The 19355-nt window shown below is 46.6% G+C and overlaps 1 protein-coding gene across 2 annotated transcripts in view; it reads left to right on the top strand.

Annotated features, from left to right (window-relative positions):
- LOC144596073 (collagen alpha-3(VI) chain-like) overlaps positions 1-19355 on the top strand; it is a 54348-nt gene that overhangs the window by 19683 nt on the left and 15310 nt on the right. For both annotated transcript variants that reach the window (XM_078404193.1, XM_078404192.1), the window contains exons 3-5: positions 2946-3548; positions 6368-6976; positions 7956-8561. In XM_078404193.1, coding sequence (XP_078260319.1) covers positions 2946-3548; positions 6368-6976; positions 7956-8561 — 1818 coding nt within the window. The remainder of the gene's footprint in view (positions 1-2945; positions 3549-6367; positions 6977-7955; positions 8562-19355) is intronic.

Genomic DNA, 19355 nt, shown 5'->3' with positions numbered 1-19355 from the left:
GAAATACAAAGGTGAAGGTAGACACAAACTCAGCGGGTCAGGCAGCATCTCAGGAGAGAAGGAATGGGTGACGTTTCGGGTCGATACCCTTCTTCAGACTGATGTCAGGGGAGGGGGCGGGACAAAGATAGGATGTAGTCGGAGACAGGAAGACTAGTGGGAGAACTGGGAAGGGGGAGGGGATAAAGAGAGGAAGCAGGGACTACCTGAAGTGGGAGAAGTCAATGTTCATACCGCTGGGGTGTAAACTACCCAAGCGAAATGTGAGATGCTGCTCCTCCAATTTGCGCTGGGCCTCATTCTGACAATGGAGGAGGCCCAGGACAGAAAGGTCAGATTGGGAATGGGAGGGGGAGTTGAAGTGCTGAGCCACCAGGAGATTAGGTTGGTTGAGACGGACTGAGCGGAGGTGTTCAGTGAAACGATCGCCGAGCCTGCGCTTGGTCTCGCCGATGTGAGGTAGAGATGATGTAGATTGATGTGCTGATCACAGGATCTATACTTAATCTTACATTGTACAAACGTCGTGACTTCTTGGTTCCGAACGCAATGGAGTATAAAGGTAAGGATGCTTAATATGTTTACAACTGATGCTAGATCGCGACTTCTCGGTCTGTGTTAAACGGGATACAAAGATAATGACAGTAAACTAGCAAATGTGTAGGAAGGAACTGCAGAAGCTGGTTTCAACTGAAGATAGACACAAACAGCTGGAGTAACTCAGCTGGACAGGCAGCATCTCCAGAGGGCAGGAATGGGTGACGATTTGGGTCGAGACCGAAACGCCACCCATGCCTTCTCTCCAGAGATGCTGCCTGTCCCGCCGATTTACTTCAGCTTTTTGTTGCTCGCGAGTACCGACTGGTGGCTTCCGAGTGCCGCAGGTGACAAGATAAGGACAATGGACATGTTGACAACTGATACCAGCGGGCATCCTCGGAACTTCGCATGCAGTGGAGTTCAAAGGTAGCGACCAAGAATGTGTTAACAGCAGGTCTGTGTGTATTGGAGGTGTAGCTGCTGGTGACAGCGGGGATGTGAAATAGCAAGTACTGGCTGGCGTCTTCTGAACTCCCACTGGAGTGGAGTTCAAAGCGAGGGAAAATGATTGTGTGAAATAGCAGCTACTAACTGACGACTTGTTTAAATGCGTTAATGAATTGTACACCTTGCGTTAATGAATTGTACATGAGTCGGGAGCCTCGGTCGCCTCGGCAGATGTCAGAGAGTTGTGAATCTGTGGAATTCTCTGCCTCAGAAGGCAGTGGAGGCCAATTCTCTGAATACATTCAAGAGAGAGCTAGATAGAGCTCTTAAGGATAGCGGAGTCAGGGGGTATGGGGAGAAGGCAGGAACGGGGTACTGATTGAGAATGATTAGCCATGATCACATTGAATGGCGGTGCTGGCTCGAAGGGCCGAATGGCCTCCTCCTGCACCTATTGTCTATTGTCTAAGTCGAACTATCTGTCCGTGGGAGAAGCATGGGGGTAGAAAGAAGAATTTTCTTGCCTTCCATCGCAGTGAAGGGGGTGCCTGGAGGAGCCACTGCGATGGATGTTTGTGTTAAAATTGTGTGTCTTGTGTCTTTTACTCTGTACTGTTGTGGCTACGTGGCAAATGATTTTCGTTCAATTCAATCTGAATGACAATAAAGACATTATTATTATTATTATTATTATTATTATTATTATTAACATATAACATATAACATATAACAACTACAGCATGGAAACAGGCCTGTCCGGCCCTACCAGTCCACGCCGACCATTCTCCCTGACCTAGTCTCATCTACCTGCACTCAGACCATAACCCTCCAATCCCCTCCTATCCATATACCTATCCAATTTACTCTTAAATAATAAAATCGAGCCAGCCTCCACCACTTCCACCGGAAGCCCATTCCATACAGCCACAACCCTCTGAGTAAAGAAGTTCCCCCTCATGTTACCCCTAAACCTTTGTCCCTCAATTCTGAAGCTATGTCCCCTTGTTGGAATCTTCCCCACTCTCAAAGGGAAAAGCCTACCCACGTCAACTCTGTCCGTCCCTCTCAAAATTTTAAAAACCTCTATCAAGTCCCCCCTCAACCTTCTACGCTCCAAAGAATAAAGACCCAACCTGTTCAACCTCTCTCTGTAGCCTAAGTGCTGAAACCCAGGCAACATTCTAGTAAATCTCCTCTGTACCCTCTCCATTTTGTCGACATCCTTCCTATAATTTGGCGACCAGAACTGCACACCATACTCCAGATTTGGCCTCACCAATGCCCTGTACAATTTCAACATTACATCCCAACTTCTATACTCGATGCTCTGATTTATAAAGGCAAGCATACCAAACGCCTTCTTCACCACCCTATCTACATGAGATTCCACCTTCAGGGAACAATGCACAGTTATTCCCAGATCCCTCTGTTCCACTGCATTCCTCAATTCCCTACCATTTACCCTGTACGTCCTATTTTGATTTGTCCTACCAAAATGCAGCACCTCACACTTATCAGCATTAAACTCCATCTGCCATCTTTCAGCCCATTATTATTATTATTATTATTATTATTATTATTATTATTATTATTATTATTATTATTATTATTATTATTATTATTATTATTATTATTATTATTATTATTATTATTATTATTGTTATTGTTATTGTTATTGTTATTGTTATTGTTATTGTTGTTGTTGTTGTTGTTGTTGTTGTTGTTATTGTTATTGTTATTGTTATTGTTATTGTTATTGTTATTGTTATTGTTATTGTTATTGTTATTGTTATTGTTATTGTTATTGTTATTGTTATTATTCAACAGCTTTTGGGACATCTGCGATACACTTTGTTTGATTAACTCGAGAACGTGAATGAATCCACGATTCTGCAATAATTTTCTGAACCACATGTCTTAACATGTTCACCTTTTTCCATTTGTCTTTCCCTTGAAAGCGCAAGAATCAGCTGACGTCATTTTCCTAATTGATGGATCGAACAACGTGGAGCCTGTTGAATTTCACTCCATACGCTCCTTCCTTGCAAATTTCGTTGAAGGTCTGAATATTGGCCCCAAAGCCATCCAAGTTGCTATGGTGCAGTACAGCAATCTCCCGCGTACTGAGTTCTATTTCAACACGCACAGCACAAGAATAGAAATTCTCAAAGCCCTGGGACATCTTCATCAGAAAGGCGGACGCGAAGCCAACCTGGGATTAGCCCTCAAGTTTCTGATGGACAATCACTTCATTGCAAAGGCTGGAAGCAGGACAGAAGAGAAGGTTCCTCAGGTAATGATCCTTATAACCTCCAGGCACTCCAGCGACGATATCACGACTGCTGTGTTTTCGATGAAGAAGTTGGGGACCTTTACATTTGTCGTTGGTGTGAAGGACGCGGACGCTGACGAGGTCAAAATGATAGCTACTGACCCTTCATTTACTATGGTCCTATCCGATCTCCAACAAATAGGTTCTGCACGACAACAGATGATGCCCCTGCTTTCATTGGTGGCCAAGAAACAATTGGTGATTGAGGTGCAAGAATCGAAGGTCAAAGGTGGGCAACATCAAACATTTCTATGCTTTATGTATTTCGATTAGTCTACAGAGGTAATAATTATGCAAAAAGTCTTCAACACGCCTCATGACTTTCTTCCTCATAAAACAACTGGTGTGGCACAGTGGCACAGCGGTAGAGTTGCTGCCTTACCGCACCAGAGGCCCAGGTTTAGCTGTCTGTACAGAGTTTGTACGTTCTCCCCGTGACTGTGTGGGTTTTCTCCAGATTTAGTCTGGTTTAGAGATACAGACTGGATACAGACCCTTCGGCCCACTGAGTTCGCACCGACCAGCGATCCCCGCACATTAGCACTATCCTACACCCATCAGGGACAATTTACACTTGTACCAAGCCAATTAATAGACAATAGACAATAGACAATAGGTGCAGGAATAGGCCATTCAGCTCTTCAAGCCAGCACCGCCATTCAATGCGATCATGGCTGATCACTCTCAATCAGTACCCCGTTCCTGCCTTCTCCCCATACCCCCTCACTCCGCTATCCTTAAGAGCTCTATCCAGCTCTCTCTTGAAAGCATCCAACGAACTGGCCTCCACTGCCTTCTGAGGCAGAGAATTCCACACCTTCACCACTCTCTGACTGAAAAAGTTCTTCCTCATCTCTGTTCTAAATGGCCTACCCCTTATTCTTAAACTGTGGTCCCTTGTTCTGGACTCCCCCAACATTGGGAACATGTTTCCTGCCTCTAATGTGTCCAATCCCCTAATTATCTTATATGTTTCAATAAGATCCCCCCTCATCCTTCTAAATTCCAGTGTATACAAGCCCAATCGCTCCAACCTTTCAACATACGACAGTCCCGCCATTCCGGGAATTAACCTAGTGAACCTACGCTGCACGCCCTCCATAGCAAGAATATCCTTCCTCAAATTTGGAGACCAAAACTGCACACAGTACTCCAGGTGCGGTCTCACCAGGGCCCGGAGTCCTTGGAGTGTGGGAGGAAACCGAAGATCTCGAAGAAAAACCCACGCAGGTCACGGGGAGCACGTACAAACTCCGTACGGACGGCGCCAGTAGTTGGGATGGAACCCGGGTCTCCGGTGTTGTAAGCACTGTAAGGCTGTATCTCCACCACTGGATCACCGTGCCGTCCGAACGTTCCGATTTCCTCCCACATTCCAAAGACGTGCAGGGTTGCAGGTTATAGACAATAGGTGGGATTCGATAAGATCCCCTCTTATCGGTCTTCTGTCAATTGCCCCGAGTGTGTCGGATAGAACTAGTAATCGCTGGTTGGCGTAGACTCAGTGGGCGGAAGGGCCAGTTTCCATGCTGTATTTCTCATCTAATCTGAAACTTTGTTTGTACTCAGGATATAAAGAGATAGAGGCCTGTTGAAAGATTGGGGCGTTATGTTGAAGGACTGGAATTTAGATGGATGAGAGGAGATCTTATCGCAACGTATAAGATTATTAAGGGGTTGGACACGTTAGAGGCAGGAAACATATTCCCAATGTTGGGGGAGTCCAGAACCAGGGGCCACAGTTTAAGAATAAGGGGTAGGCCATTTAGAACTGAGATGAGGAAAACTTTTTCAGTCAGAGAGTTGTAAATCTGTGGAATTCTCTGCCTCAGAAGGCAGTGGAGGCCAATTCTCTGAATGCATTCAAGAGAGAGCTGGATAGAGCTCTTAAGGATAGTGGAGTCAGGGGGTATGGGGAGAAGGCAGGAACGGGGTACTGATTGAGAATGATCAGCCATGATCGCATTGAATGGCGGTGCTGGCTCGAAGGGCCGAATGGCCTCCTCCTGCACCTATTGTCTATTGTCTATTGAAACAGGCCATTGTTAGCTGTTTGTTGGGTGAGAACGAGAAGCTGGTGCGACTTGGGTGGGGGAGGGTTGGAGAGAGAGGGATTGCAGGGGTTACTGGAAGTTTGAGAAATCAATATTCATGCCCCTGGGCTGTAAGCGCCCAAGTGGAATATGAGATGCTGTTCCTCTAATTTGCGTGTTTGCTGGTTTAACCTGAAGTTAGACACTAAAAGCTGGAGTACCTCAGCGGGTCTGACAGCATCTTTGGAGAAAAGGAATAGGTAACGTTCCGCGTCGAGACGATTCAGTCCGAAGAAGGGTCTGGACTCGAAACATCACCTATTCCTTTTCTCCAAAGATGCTGTCTGACCCGCTGAGTTACTCCATCTTTTTCGCGTCCCTCCATGCTTGCTACTTTCAACCTTCATTCCGTTCACCACAGGCACACAGTGGCTGCAAAGTGTACATCTATGAATGGCAAGTGGGAGGAGAAATGAGAGATGGAGTTTAATCTCGGCAAGTGTTAGGCATTGTACTTTGGGAGGTCGAATGGCAGGGGAAAATATACAATTAGTGGAGGCATGTGAAAGTATTAGATCCTGTAGATAGGGTGGACAGTCAGAACCTCCTCCCAAGATGGAAATATTAAATACTTGAGGTCATAGGTTTAAGATGGAAGGGGCAAACTTCAAAGCAGATGTGTGGGGCAAGTGTTTTACACAAAGGGTGGTGAATGCTTGGATTGCACTGGATGGTGCTGGAAGCAAACACAATAGTGACATTTAAGAGACTTTTGGATAGACACGTGGACATGGAGGGATTGGAAGGATATGGATAATGTGTCGGCAGATAAGAGTTGGCCTTGACATCGTGTTCGACACAGGTACAGTGTTGTTCCTGTGCTGTAATTTCTATGTTCTCTGGTCGAGCTTCTCCATCATGGTTTGAGTATCAAAACAACATTTATTTTTAAGATGAAGCAAATGATTTGAGGCAATTGTTTCTATTTTTCAACTTATCAAATGTTGCTTTGCAGCCCAAGTCAGGAAGAGAGACATAATATTCCTCATCGTGGGCAGTTCCAATGTGCAACGCCCAAACTTTTTGGAAATGGTCAAGTTTATCTCAAGCATAGTCAACGACTTTGTGATTGGACCAGACTCTGTGCAAGTTGCAGTGGTTCAATACAGCGATCGACTGCTGGCTGAATGGCACTTAAACACCTGCGCAACGCAATCTGATTTGCAAAATGCCCTGTCAGGACTCCGAATGAAAGGTGGCTGGGCGGTTAAGGCTGGTGCGGCCCTGGACTACGTTTTCAAAAACCACTTTACCAGAGCGGCAGGAAGCAGGAAAGAGGATGGAGTCCCCCAGCTTTTGGTGGTGATCACCGGAGAAAGATCTGTGGATGATGTCAAGCTACCCGCAGAGGCCCTGAAGCAGGCTGCTGTAATGACCATTGCTATCGGAGTCAAGGATGCAAATCTGGCACAGATGAGTGATATCGCAATTGACCCCAGTTTAATCTTCAACGTGGAACGTTTCCAAGATCTACAAGGGATAAAGAAAGAAGTGATGACACCCCTCTCGACATTGGCCGGTGTAGCTATCACTTATGACCAACCAACTGAGCCATCTATTAAAGGTATCTAACCTTTTAGAAACTACTTTGGCTTTGACTCTCTCACTTTATTACTAATTGAACTCCTGCCAGATAATGAAGTGGAAAAGTCCAGGATGAGGGATGTGCAAAGACGGTGGGGGGGTGGGGGGGGGGGGGGGGGTGGGGGGGAGTCAGTCTATCTATGGGCGGCACGGTGGCGCAGCGGTAGAGTTGCTGCCTTACAGCGAATGCATCGCCGGAGACTCGGGTTCGATCCTGACTACGGGCGCCATCCGTACGGAGTTTGTACGTTCTCCCCGTGACCTGCGTGGGTTTTCTCCGAGATCTTCGGTTTCCTCCCACACTCCAAAGATGTACAGGTGTGTAGGTTAATTGGCTGGGCAAATGCAAAAATTGTCCCTAGTGGGTGTAGGATAGTGTTAAGTGTGCGGGGATCGCTGGGCGGTGCGGACCCGGTGGGCCGAAGGGCCTGTTTCTGCGCTGTACCTCTAAATCTAAAAATCCCACGACAGAAGGGGGAGGAGTTGTACAGTTTGATAGCCGCAGGGAAGAAGGATCTCCTGTGGTGTTCTGTGCTGCATCTTGGTGGGACCAGTCTGTTGCTGAAGGTGCTCCTCAGGTTGACTAGTGTAGTCATGGAGGGGGTGAGCTGTATTGTCCAGGATGCTCCGCAGTTTGAGGAGCATCCTCCCCTCCAAGACCACCACCCATGAATCCAACTCCACCCCCAGGATGGAGCCAGGCTTCCTGATGAGCTTGTTGATTCTGTTGCCATCCGTGGCCTTCGCCCTGCTAGGCCCAACTTGGTAATTGGAAAATCTATGAAAATAGTTAGTCTGCTTAACTTATGTTTCAAGTTTACAAAAAAAAGAATGATCTCCTTAGCTTAAGAAATGAATTACTCCCAAATTAAGAGCGAGCCATTACCTTTATTGAATAGAGTTTGTAAATGCTGACATTGCATTGCAGTAACTGTGTATTTCATTTGGTAATGGAACAGACGTGGACAAGAAGGACATTGTGTTCCTTGTTGATGGCTCGTCCAACATTCGGAGAAGAAATTTGCCTATTATCCGGAGATTCATCACGAAGACGATCGAGGCCTTTGACATTGGAAGTGAGGCTGTGCAAGTAGGCCTGGTGCAGTACAGTGACATTGCAAAGCCTGAGTTCTTTCTAAACACCTACTCCTCAAAAGAGGAAATGCTCTCTCACGTGGGAAAGCTGAGACTGAGAGGTGGCACTGTTCTCAAGACAGAAGACGCCTTGAAGTACGTCCTGAAGTACATTTTCAACAAATATTCAGGAAGTCGGTGTGAGGAAGGTGTCCCTCAGTTCCTTGTGCTCATCACTGGTGGACTTCTGAGAGATGATGTAAGCCAGACACGTGAAGCACTGTCACAAGCTGGCATTACAACTTTAGCCATTGGATTTGAGAACGCCATAATGCAACAACTTCAAGAGGTTACTTCCGACGCCAACTTGGTTTACGATATGAGAGACTTACGATCTGTTCCAGAAATACAGCGAGAAGTCCTGATGTACTTGTCAACTCCGAATATTCCCACACAAACCTCCGATCTGCCTTTACCTCTGGCTACCATAGGTAAATGAACTTTGAACTGAAGATAGACAGTAAATGCTAGACTAACTCAGCGGGACAGGCAGCATCTCTGGAGAGAAGGAATGGGTGACGTTTTGGGTCGAGACCCTTCTTCAGACTGATGTCAGGTGACAGGGCAATACCTAGATAAGGAAGCGTGAGGTGTGAAAAAACCCCAAAGGGGATTGGGATTAAGGAAAATGTCGAATAGATCGTTATCAGCTGAGAGAAGTTAACGACAAAACAAACAGAGAGAAAATGTAGTCAAGGACAGTCAGACCCGTCGGAGAACTGAGAAGGGGGAGGGCTGGAAAGAAAGGGAACGCAAGAGTTGCTTGAAGTTAGAGAAGTCAACGTTCTGATTTACGCTGAATTACGTGAACAGAAAAAGTATCTCCTTCCTCAACATCCCGCCAATCAAATCATATCATATCATATCATATATATACAGCGCGGAAACAGGCCTTTTCGGCCCACCAAGTCCGCGCCGCCCAGCGATCCCCGCACACTAACACTATTAACACTATCCTACATACTAGGGACATTTTTTACATTTACCCAGCCAATTTATCTACATACCTGTACGTCTTTAGAGCAATATTCTGCAAAATGACAATATTCTGCAAAATGACAATATTTTCATGAGGCTTCATATGAGGCTTCAGGAATAAATGAGAAACTTTTTCAACCGGAGATCTTATCTAATTTCCTTTTTCCAAAGATGCTGGCTGACCTGCTGAGTGTTTCCAGCATTTTCTGTTTTGCAACAGCTATAAAGCCTTTTGACTCTTGGGGTTAAAGTGGAAGTCAAGAATATTCTTTGACCATTATGTTTGGAAAATATCTTTGTAATACAGATCCTAGGGGCAGGGGGGGAGGGGGTGGCATGGTGTCGCAGTAATAGTGTTGCTGCCTCACAGCGCCAGAGACCCAGGTTCGATCCCGACTGCAGATGCTGTCTATACGGAGTTTGTACGTTCTCCCTGTGACCTGCGTGGGTTTTCTCCGAGATCTTCGGTTTCCACCCGCACTCCAAAGACGTACAGGTTTAGATTTAGATTTAGATTTAGAGATACAGCGCAGAAACAGGCCCTTCGGCCCACCGGGTCCGCGCCGCCCAGCGATCCCCGCACACTAACACTATCCTACACCCACTAGGGACAATTTTTACATTTGCCCAGCCAATTAACCTACATACCTGTACATCTTTGGAGTGTGGGAGGAAACCAAAGATCTTGGAGAAAACCCATTCAGGTCACGGGGAGAACGTACAAACTCCGTACAGACGGCGCCCGTAGTCAGGATCGAACCTGAGTCTCCGGCGCTGCATTCGCTGTAAGGCAGCAACTCTACCACTGCGCCACCGTGCCAGTTTGTAGGCTAATTGTCCCCTAGTGTGTGGAGGGTAGTGTTGATGTGTGGGGATCGCTGGTCGGCGTGGACTCGATGGGCCGAAGGATCAGTTTCTGCGCTGTATCTCTAAACTATTGCAGTTGCTCTCAAGTTTTCAAGCGATGTCATTTGATTTGACCATAGGTCACTGGGAAAAGAGCTGTTCAGTTCCCTTCAGAAAACATCAGGAATCTTATTAGCCCAAAATTAATGGTATAAATCAGGAGATGTTTTCTGCTCCAGCTCAACTTGTTGGCACTTTGTTGCAGAGGTCATATTATTATGCTCTGTAGAAATGAACTGCTGGTTTACGCCAACGATAGACCCAAAATGCTGGAGTAACTCAGCGGGTCAGGCAGCATCCCTGGAGAGAAAGAATGGGTGAGAGACCGAGAGTAGGGGAAGAGGGAGTCTAGAGTCTAGAGATATGGAGGTGTAAGGTGTGAAAACGGCTGATCAAAGCAGGCGCTGTTCAAAGGGAATGTGGAATGGTTCATTGTTAGTGGAGGGGAAGGTGACGAGGAGGCTTATATACACACAGTAAAGTTAATCAGGAGGACAGTGAAACTAGTCAGAGAACGAGGGTGGGGGAGGGACAGAGAGAGAGGGGACACCAGGGTTACTTGAAGTTAGAGAAATCAATTTCCATATTGCTGTGTTGTAAGCTGGCCATATATTATTATGCTGAAGATAGACACAAAAAGACAAAGTGACTCAAGGGGACAGTCTGAAGAAGGGTCTCGACCCGAAACCTCACCCATTCCTTCTCTCCTGCCTGTCCCGCTGAGTTACTCCAGCATTTTGTGTCTATCTTCGGTTTAAACCAGCATCTGCAGTTCCTTCGAACATATATTATTATGCTGTTTGCTAAATTCATCGTTCTCCCACACCATGGCAGGAAGCACTTGGAGAATAATTGGATTCCCGAGAGATAGGTAACATTTGCTCTATGAATGGAAAGAAAGCCATGTTATAGTGGAGGTGGACAACTTGTTCCTGTTTTCTGGTAGTGGGGGGGGGGGGGGGGGGGGGGTGGGGCGGGGGGGGGGGGGGGGTGGGGGGTGGGGCAGTGCACTTGTTCAGCTATCAGTTCCAGAGTAAAGTATAAATGGAGGGAATGTTTGCTACAACTCTACAGGACTAAACTGAGTGAGTACCTCTAAACTGGTTCCAACACATCCCTCCTTAAAGAAGGGAACCAAAAATATATAGACTATTTCATCTAAAGGTGTGCTTTAGTGTGCTTTAGGTGTGCTATTTCGTAGCAAACATTCCCTCCATTTATACTTTACTCTGGAACTGATAGCTGAACAAGTGGGGTAACTTTGGAACTGATACTTTAGAACATTTATACTTTACTCTGGAACTTTTATAACTTTGGAACATTTATACTTTACTCTGGAACTGATAGCTGAACAAGTGGGGTAACTTTTTCACACAGAGGGTGGTGGGTGTATGGAACGAGCTGCCAGAGGAGGTAGTTGAGGCTGGGACTATCTCCACGTTTAAGAAACAGTTGGACAGGTTTGGAGGGATATGGACCAAGCGCAGGCAGGTGGGACTAGGGTAGCTGGGACATGTTGGCCGGTGTGGGCAAGTTGGGCCAATGGGCCTGTTTCCGCACTGTATCACTCTATGACTATGACTCTATGAAATTGATGAAAGCACACCTTGAGATGAAATAGTCTGTATATTTTTGGTCCCCTTCTTCAAGGAGGGATGTGTTGGGGCCAGTTTAGAGGTGCTCACTCAATTTAGTCCTGGATTCCTGGCTGTGTTTGAGCAGGGTGTGCCTATACACATTGGAATTTACAAGGGTTAGAAGTGGCCTTGCAGAAATTCTGAGGAGGCTTTGCAAGGTAGATATTCCTCTCTGTGGGGAAATCCAGAATAAGGTGTTGCCTCATTTAAGATGGTAATAAATTTTTTTTATTTCCCTCAGAGGATCTTTGGAATGATCTGTCCCGAGGTACTGGGAAAGACGGAATAATTCAAAGTCCAGATGGACTAATGTTTTACACATAGAGAGGTCAAGGGTTGAGGGGGAAGGACAGGAAAGTAGAACTGAGCCCTGGTTCTGATCTGTCATAATGTTATTCAAATATGGACCACCCATGAGTGGTTACTTTTTACGCCCCCATCTTTTCGTGTTTAGTAACTGGCCTAGAACTGCCAGTTAATAGGATTGCAAGGTCTGTACATTCCTTACGCTTACGTGCGCAATGAATCTAACAACGCAAATTGGAGGAACATCGTCTCATATTTTGCTTGGGCAGCTTACAGACCAGTGGTGTGAATATTGGATTTATCTAACTTCAAGTAATCCTTGCTTTCCCTCTCTCTCTCTCTGCCCCCCCCACCCCCACCCCTCCCCCCCCTACCCCTCCCCCCCCCCCAGTTAATTTTACTGATAATATACATTCTGGTCACCTCCCCTTCAGCTAACAATCAACCATTCTACATTTTCTTGACCATCATCTGCTTTGATCTGTCGTTTTCCCACCTTACCCCTCCATATCTCGAGACTCCCTCTCCCCTGCCTCTCAGTCAGAAGAAGGGTCCGCCTGATTAATTTTACTGTTTGTGTACCTCGTTGTCACCTTCTCCTCAGCCAACAATGAACCATTCTACACTTCCTTGAGCATTGTCTGCTTTGATCTCTTCTTTTCACACCTTACATGTTCTTTGTACCCTTCCGGAGACTCAGGTTCGATCCTGACTACGGGTGCTGCACTGTAAGGAGTTTGTACGTTCTCCCCGTGACCTGCGTGGGTTTTCTCCGAGATCTTCGGTTTCCTCCCACACTCCAAAGACGTGCAGGTATGTAGGTTAATTGACTGGGTAAATGTAAAAATTGTCCCTAGTGTGTGTAGGATAGTGTTAGTGCGCGGGGATCACTGGGCGGTGCGGACTTGGTGGGCCGAAAAGGCCTGTTTCCGCGCTGTATCTGAAATATGAAAAAATAATATGAAATATCTCTCATCTCCTTCTCCCCAGGTTCTCAGTCTGAAGAAGGGTCTCGACCAGAAACGTCACCCATTCCTTCTGTCATGCGTGGTCCACCTTTGAATAAGATTATGACAGATGAGATCCTCGGCTCGGTTCTACTTTCCTGTCCTTCCCCCTCAACTCTTGACCTCCATACGTATAAACCATGAGTCCATCTGGACTCTCAAATGCTGCCTGTCCCGCTGAGTTACTCCAGCATTTTGTGTCTATGCCAACTCTGCTGCCGTGATCAGCCCTGAGTCCAAGCTGAGAGTCTAGTTAGACTGAACTGTGGAGCTAGATATACCCAAGAATGGGTAGGTTAACCTATGATGAGCGTTTGTCGGCACTGGGCCTGTGCTCGCTGGAGTTTAGAAGAATGAGGGGGGACCTCTATGAAACTTACCGAATAGCGAAAGGCTTGGATAGAGTGGACGTGGAGAGATATGAGATCTTTCCACTACTGGGAGAGTCTAGGACTAGGGGTCCATAGCTTCAGAATTAAAGGACGTTCTTTTAGGAAGATGAGGATACATTTCTTAGTCAGATGGTGTTGAGGCTGTTGAATTCTTTGCCACAGAAGGCTGTGGAGGCCAAGTCAGTGAATATTTTTAAGGCAGCTATAGATAGATTCTTGATTAGTGCGGGTGTCAGTGGTTATAGGGAAAAAGAGAGAGAATGGGGTTAGGAGAGAGAGATAGATCAGCCATGATTGAATGGCAGAATGGACTTGATGGGCCGAATGGCCTAATTCAACTCCTATCCTTTATAACCTTGCTTCCTATTTCGCTTGAAATAGTTTAACCACTTGAATAGAAAAGGTATGTAAAGCCAAATGGCTTGCTTCATTTTACATTATTTAAATCTATTTAACTGTTTATAGACGTTCTGGTCCTTAAAGGACATTTAAACAGAGTGAGAAGTCTTTTGACTGCACTAGATGTGATAGGTGATCGGGGTGCCTTGAAAGGGACTACACAGGTGGATTGGCCGGTGAAGAAGGCATATGGCATATTTGCTTTTGTCGGTCGGAACACAGAGTATTAAAGTCGGAACATTAAAACAAACAATGATGGTGCAATAATAACAATCTGTGTGTGGGGAAAAAAACTGCAGATGCTGGTTTAAGGTAGACACAAAATGCTGGAGTAACTCAGCGGGAGTAACTTCAGTCTGAAGAAGGGTCTCGACCCTTCAGAGCTTATTGAGGTTGTAGTGTTTAATAGCCCGATGGCTGTCGGGAAGAAGCTGTTCCTGAACCTGGACGTTACAGCTTTCAGGCTCCTGTACCTTCTTCCCGATGGCAGGGGTGAGATGAGTGAGTGGCCAGGGTGGTGTGGGTCTCTGGCCAGGGTGGTGTGGGTCTCTGATGATGCTGGCGGCCATTTTGAGGCAGCGACTCCTGTAAATCCCTTCGATGGTGGGGAGGTCAGAGCCGGTGATGGACTGGGCAGAGTTCACAACTTTTTGCAGTCTTCTCCGCTCCTGGGCGTTCAAGCTGCAATCTGATCTGCGCGCTTTACTACAACATGGTTTTGTATATATACAATAGACAATAGACAATAGGTGCAGGAGTAGGCCATTCGGCCCTTCGAGACAGCACCGCCATTCAATGTGATCATGGCTGCTCACTCTCAATCAGTACCCCGTTCCTGCCTTCTCCCCATACCCCCTGACTCTGCTATCCTTAAGAGCTCTATCTAACTCTCTCTTGAATGCATTCAGAGAATTGGCCTCCACTGCCTTCTGAGGCAGAGAATTCCACAGATTCACAACTCTCTGACTAAAAAAGTTTTTCCTCATCTCCGTTCTAAATGGCCTACCCCTTATTCTTAAACTGTGGCCCCTGGTTCTGGACTCCCCCAACATTGGGAACATGTTTCCTGCCTCTAACATGTCCAACCCCTTAATAATCTTAATAATCTTAATAATCTTAATAATCTTAATAATCTTAATAATCTCTCATGCGCAGGCACCAGCAGGCCCTCTCTCACAGTTTTCGTTCCGTGCCCTGCATTGTACCCTGGCTGGGATGCGCAGGCACCAGCAGGCCCTCTCTCACAGTTTTCGTTCCGTGCCCTGCATTGTACCCTGGCTGGGATGCGCAGGCACCAGCAGGCCCTCTCTCACAGTTTTCGTTCCATGCCCTGCATTGTACCCTGGCTGGGATGCGCAGGCACCAGCAGGCCCTCTCTCTGACTCTCCCACAGCTCCAGGCCTCATTCACCCACACCTGCAACGGGCCCCAACTATAGCACCTCATATTTCGCCTGGGCAGTTTGCGGCCCGGTGGTATGAACGTCGACTTCTCCAACTTCAGATAGCTCCTCTGTCCCTCCCTTCCCCTCCTCCTTCCCAGATCTCCCTCTATCTTCCTGTCTCCACCTATATCCTTCCTTTGTCCCACCCCCGACATCAGTCTGAAGAAGGGTCTCGACCCGAAACGTCACCCATTCCTTCTCTCCCGAGATGCTGCCTGACCTGCTGAGTTACTCCAGCATTTTGTGAATAAATCCCTTAATAATCTTATACGTTTCGATAAGATCCCCTCTCATTCTTCTAAATTCCAGTGTATACAAACCTAGTCGCTCCAGTCTTTCAACATAGGACAGTCCCGCCATTCCGGGAATTAACCTAGTAAACCTACGCTGCATGCCCTCAATAGCAAGAATATCCTTCCTCAAATCTGGAGACCAAAACTGCACACAGTACTCCAGGTGCGGTCTCACTAGGGCCCTGTACAACTGCAGAAGGACCTCTTTGCTCCTATACTCAACTCCTCTTGTTATGAATGCCAACATTCCATTGGCTTTCTTCACTGCCTGCTGTACCTGCATGCTTCCTTTCAGTGACTGATGCACTAAGACACCCAGATCACGTTGCACGTTCCCTTCGGCCCAACTTGCCCACACCAGCCAACATGTCCCAGCTACACTAGTCCCACCTGCCTGCGCTTGGCCCATATCCCTCCAAACCTGTCCAATCATTGTACCTGTCTAACAGTTTCTTAAACATTTGGATAGTCCCAGCCTCAACTATCTCCTCTGGCAGCTTGTTCCATACACCCACCACCCTTTGTGTGACAAAGTTACCCCTCAGTTTCCTATTAAATCTTTTCCCCTTCACCTTGAACCTATGTCCTCTGGTCCTCGATTCAGCTGTCCTGGGCAAGAGACTCTCTCATGATTTCATACACCTCTATAAGATCACCCCTCATCCTCCTGTGCTCCAAGGAATAGAGACCCAGCCTGCTCAACCTCTCCCTATAGCTCACACCCTCAAGTCCTGGCAACATCCTCGTAAGTCTTCTCTGTGCCCTTTCCAGCTTGACAACATCCTTCCTATAACATGGTGCCCAGAACTGAACACAATCCTCTGAATGCAGCCTCACCAACGTCTTACATAACTGCAACATGGCCTTCCAACTTCTATACTCAATACTTAGTTAAATATCATTTGATTAACAATGATACCAAATGTAGACTTCAATATAAATGATTAAACTTCCATCACTTGCTCTTGATGAAAACCTGGCTCTAATTGTAGATTATAGACAATAGGCAATAGACAATTGTCTATTGGCCATTCGGCCCTTCAAGCCAGCACCACCATTCAATGTGATCATGGCTGATCATTCTCAATCAGTACCCCGTTCCTGCCTTCTCCCCATAACCCCTGACTCCGCTATCCTTAAGAGCTCTATCTAGCTCTCTCTTGAATGCATTCAGAGAATTGGCCTCCACTGCCCTCTGAGGCAGAGAATTCCACAGATTCACAACTCTCTGACTGAAAAAGTTTTTCCTCATCTCAGTTCTAAATGGCCTACCCCTTATTCTTAAACTGTGGCCCCTGGTCCTGGACTCCCCCAACATTGGGAACATGTTTCCTGCCTCTAACATGTCCAACCCCTTAATAATCTTATATGTTTTGATAAGATCCCCTCTCATCCTTCTAAATTCCAGTGTATACAAGCCTATTCGCTCCAGTCTTTCAACATACGACAGTCCCGCCATTTCGGGAATTAACCTAAAGTATTACACGGCACAATAGATTAATTAAAAGAAGACACAGAACAGGAACAATCACTAAGATGCACCGAGAAGCATATTAATAACACCAAAACACACCATTAATATTGACATTTTCTGGAAAAGTGGCTTGTGGGAGAACTGGTGGTATATTCTTCTCCCCCCTTGTACCTCACTGCCTTCGTAAGAATAGGCTATGAATGGGTTGATGACCACCTGAAGATTTGAAGTAAATTAATTTTTAATGGAAGGCATGTTGTTGATAAGTTCATAAGTGATAGGAGCAGAATTAGGCCATTCGGCCCATCAAGTCTACTCCGCCATTCAATCATGGCTGATCTATCTCTCCCGCCTAACCCCATTGTTCTTAAGTTCACAAGTGTTAGGAACAGAATTAGGCCATTCGGCCCATCTAGTCTACTCCGCCATTCAATCATGGCTGATCTATCTCTCACTCCTAACCCCCATTCTCCTGCCTTCTCCCCGTAATCCCTGACACCCGCACTAATCAAGAATCTATCTATCTCTGCCTTAAAAATATCCACTGACTTGGCCTCCACAGCCTTCTGTGGCAAAGAATTCCACAGATTCACCGCCCTCTGACTAAAGAAATTCCTCCTCAATATGTTCACCGGATAACTATGTTGCGTTAGAATTATATATATTAAAGGCCACCAGAATTTCTTGGCTAAATACACTTATTTCTCCTGTATTCCATTGTGTTGCTGGAGATCGGCCTTGAGTAGCTGTGGGCACACGTGGCCATTGAACTCACCTAGTAGTCCTTCTTGCCCATTCCATTGAAGAATGGCCCAATGCAATGTGGATAAGTGTGGCTGCTCTCTTTCACTTGCATGGAATACACCATTTTGTTTCTTGTATCCAAGCCTAAGTCATGTCGCAAAAGGCAGGGGTTCACCCCTCATCCAGCATTCTCCCTGGCAGGTTGATGACATTTATATTTTATTAGACCAAGTTGACCCGTTGGGCCCAAACCTCTCCTTCATTGGTGCAGCACCCTCTCCCCCCCCTCCCCCTTCTCCCTCCCCTCCCTCTCCCCTCTCCCACCCCCCCTCCCTCCCTCCTCCCCTTCTCTCCCTCCTCCCCCCTCCCTCCCCCTCCATCCTCCCCTCCTCCCCCACCCTCCAACCCCCCTCCCCTCCCTCTCCCCCTTCCCCTCCCCCTTCCCCTCCCCCCTTCCCCTCCCCCCTTCCCCTCCCCCCCACTCCATCCCCCTCAACCCCCATTATCCTCCCTCCTCCCCCCCCCTCCCTCCCTCCCTAGGAGATAGATTTAAACTTCAAAATGTGAATAACTTAAAAAATATAACACCGATTTCAATGAAACGTCTTCCATTAGCACCAAAGGGCCGACGGTGTGTAAGGTGGGCCTAAAATTGTCGTGCTATCGTGTACCATTTCAGGGAATCTCAGTCCCTCAGGGAATCTCAGTCCCTCATTAAATTCCACGCAAAGCAGTGAGTTGGAAGTGGTTCAGTAGATTAGGTTTAGCTTGTTATGGATAAAGGAGCAAAGAGGTCCTTCTACAGTTGTACCGGGCCCTGGTGAGACCGCACCTGGAGTACTGTGTGCAGTTTTGGTCTCCAAATTTGAGGAAGGATATTCTTGCTATTGAGAGCGTGCAGCGTAGGTTCACTAGGTTAATTCCCGGAATGGCGGGACTGTCGTATGTTGAAAGGCTGGAGCGATTGGGCTTGTATACACTGGAATTTAGAAGGATGAGGGGGGATCTTATTGAAACATATAAGATAATTAGGGGATTGGACACGTTAGAGGCAGGAAACATGTTCCCAATGTTGGGGGAGTCCAGAACAAGGGGCCACAGTTTAAGAATAAGGGGTAGGCCATTTAGAACGGAGATGAGGAAGAACTTTTTCAGTCAGAGAGTGGTGAAGGTGTGGAATTATCTGCCTCAGAAGGCAGTGGAGGCCAGTTCGTTGGATGCTTTCAAGAGAGAGCTGGATAGAGCTCTTAAGGATAGCGGAGTGAGGGGGTATGGGGAGAAGGCAGGAACGGGGTACTGATTGAGAGTGATCAGCCATGATCGCATTGAATGGCGGTGCTGGCTCGAAGGGCTGAATGGCCTCCTCCTGCACCTATTGTCTATTGTCTATTATCCGTTGTACTGTCTGCTGTGTGTGATTGCATCATCTGGACTGCTTTAATTTGGCTGTACTTTGTGTGGTGACAATAAAGGTTTTTTACATTTACATTTACATTTACCATTTAGGTAGTGGTTCAGGAACAAACAAACAAACAAACGAGAGATTTAGTATATAGATAAGGCATGACTCCGAAACCTAGTAGAGGCAAGGGAGCAAAGGAAAATGGCAAATTTCAGCAAGGTCTTTTTAAGAATTTACTGCAAA

This window comes from Rhinoraja longicauda, chromosome 8 (genome assembly GCF_053455715.1).
Source record: "Rhinoraja longicauda isolate Sanriku21f chromosome 8, sRhiLon1.1, whole genome shotgun sequence".
NCBI lineage: Eukaryota > Metazoa > Chordata > Chondrichthyes > Rajiformes > Arhynchobatidae > Rhinoraja > Rhinoraja longicauda.
This window is presented reverse-complemented; position numbering and strand designations above follow the sequence as displayed.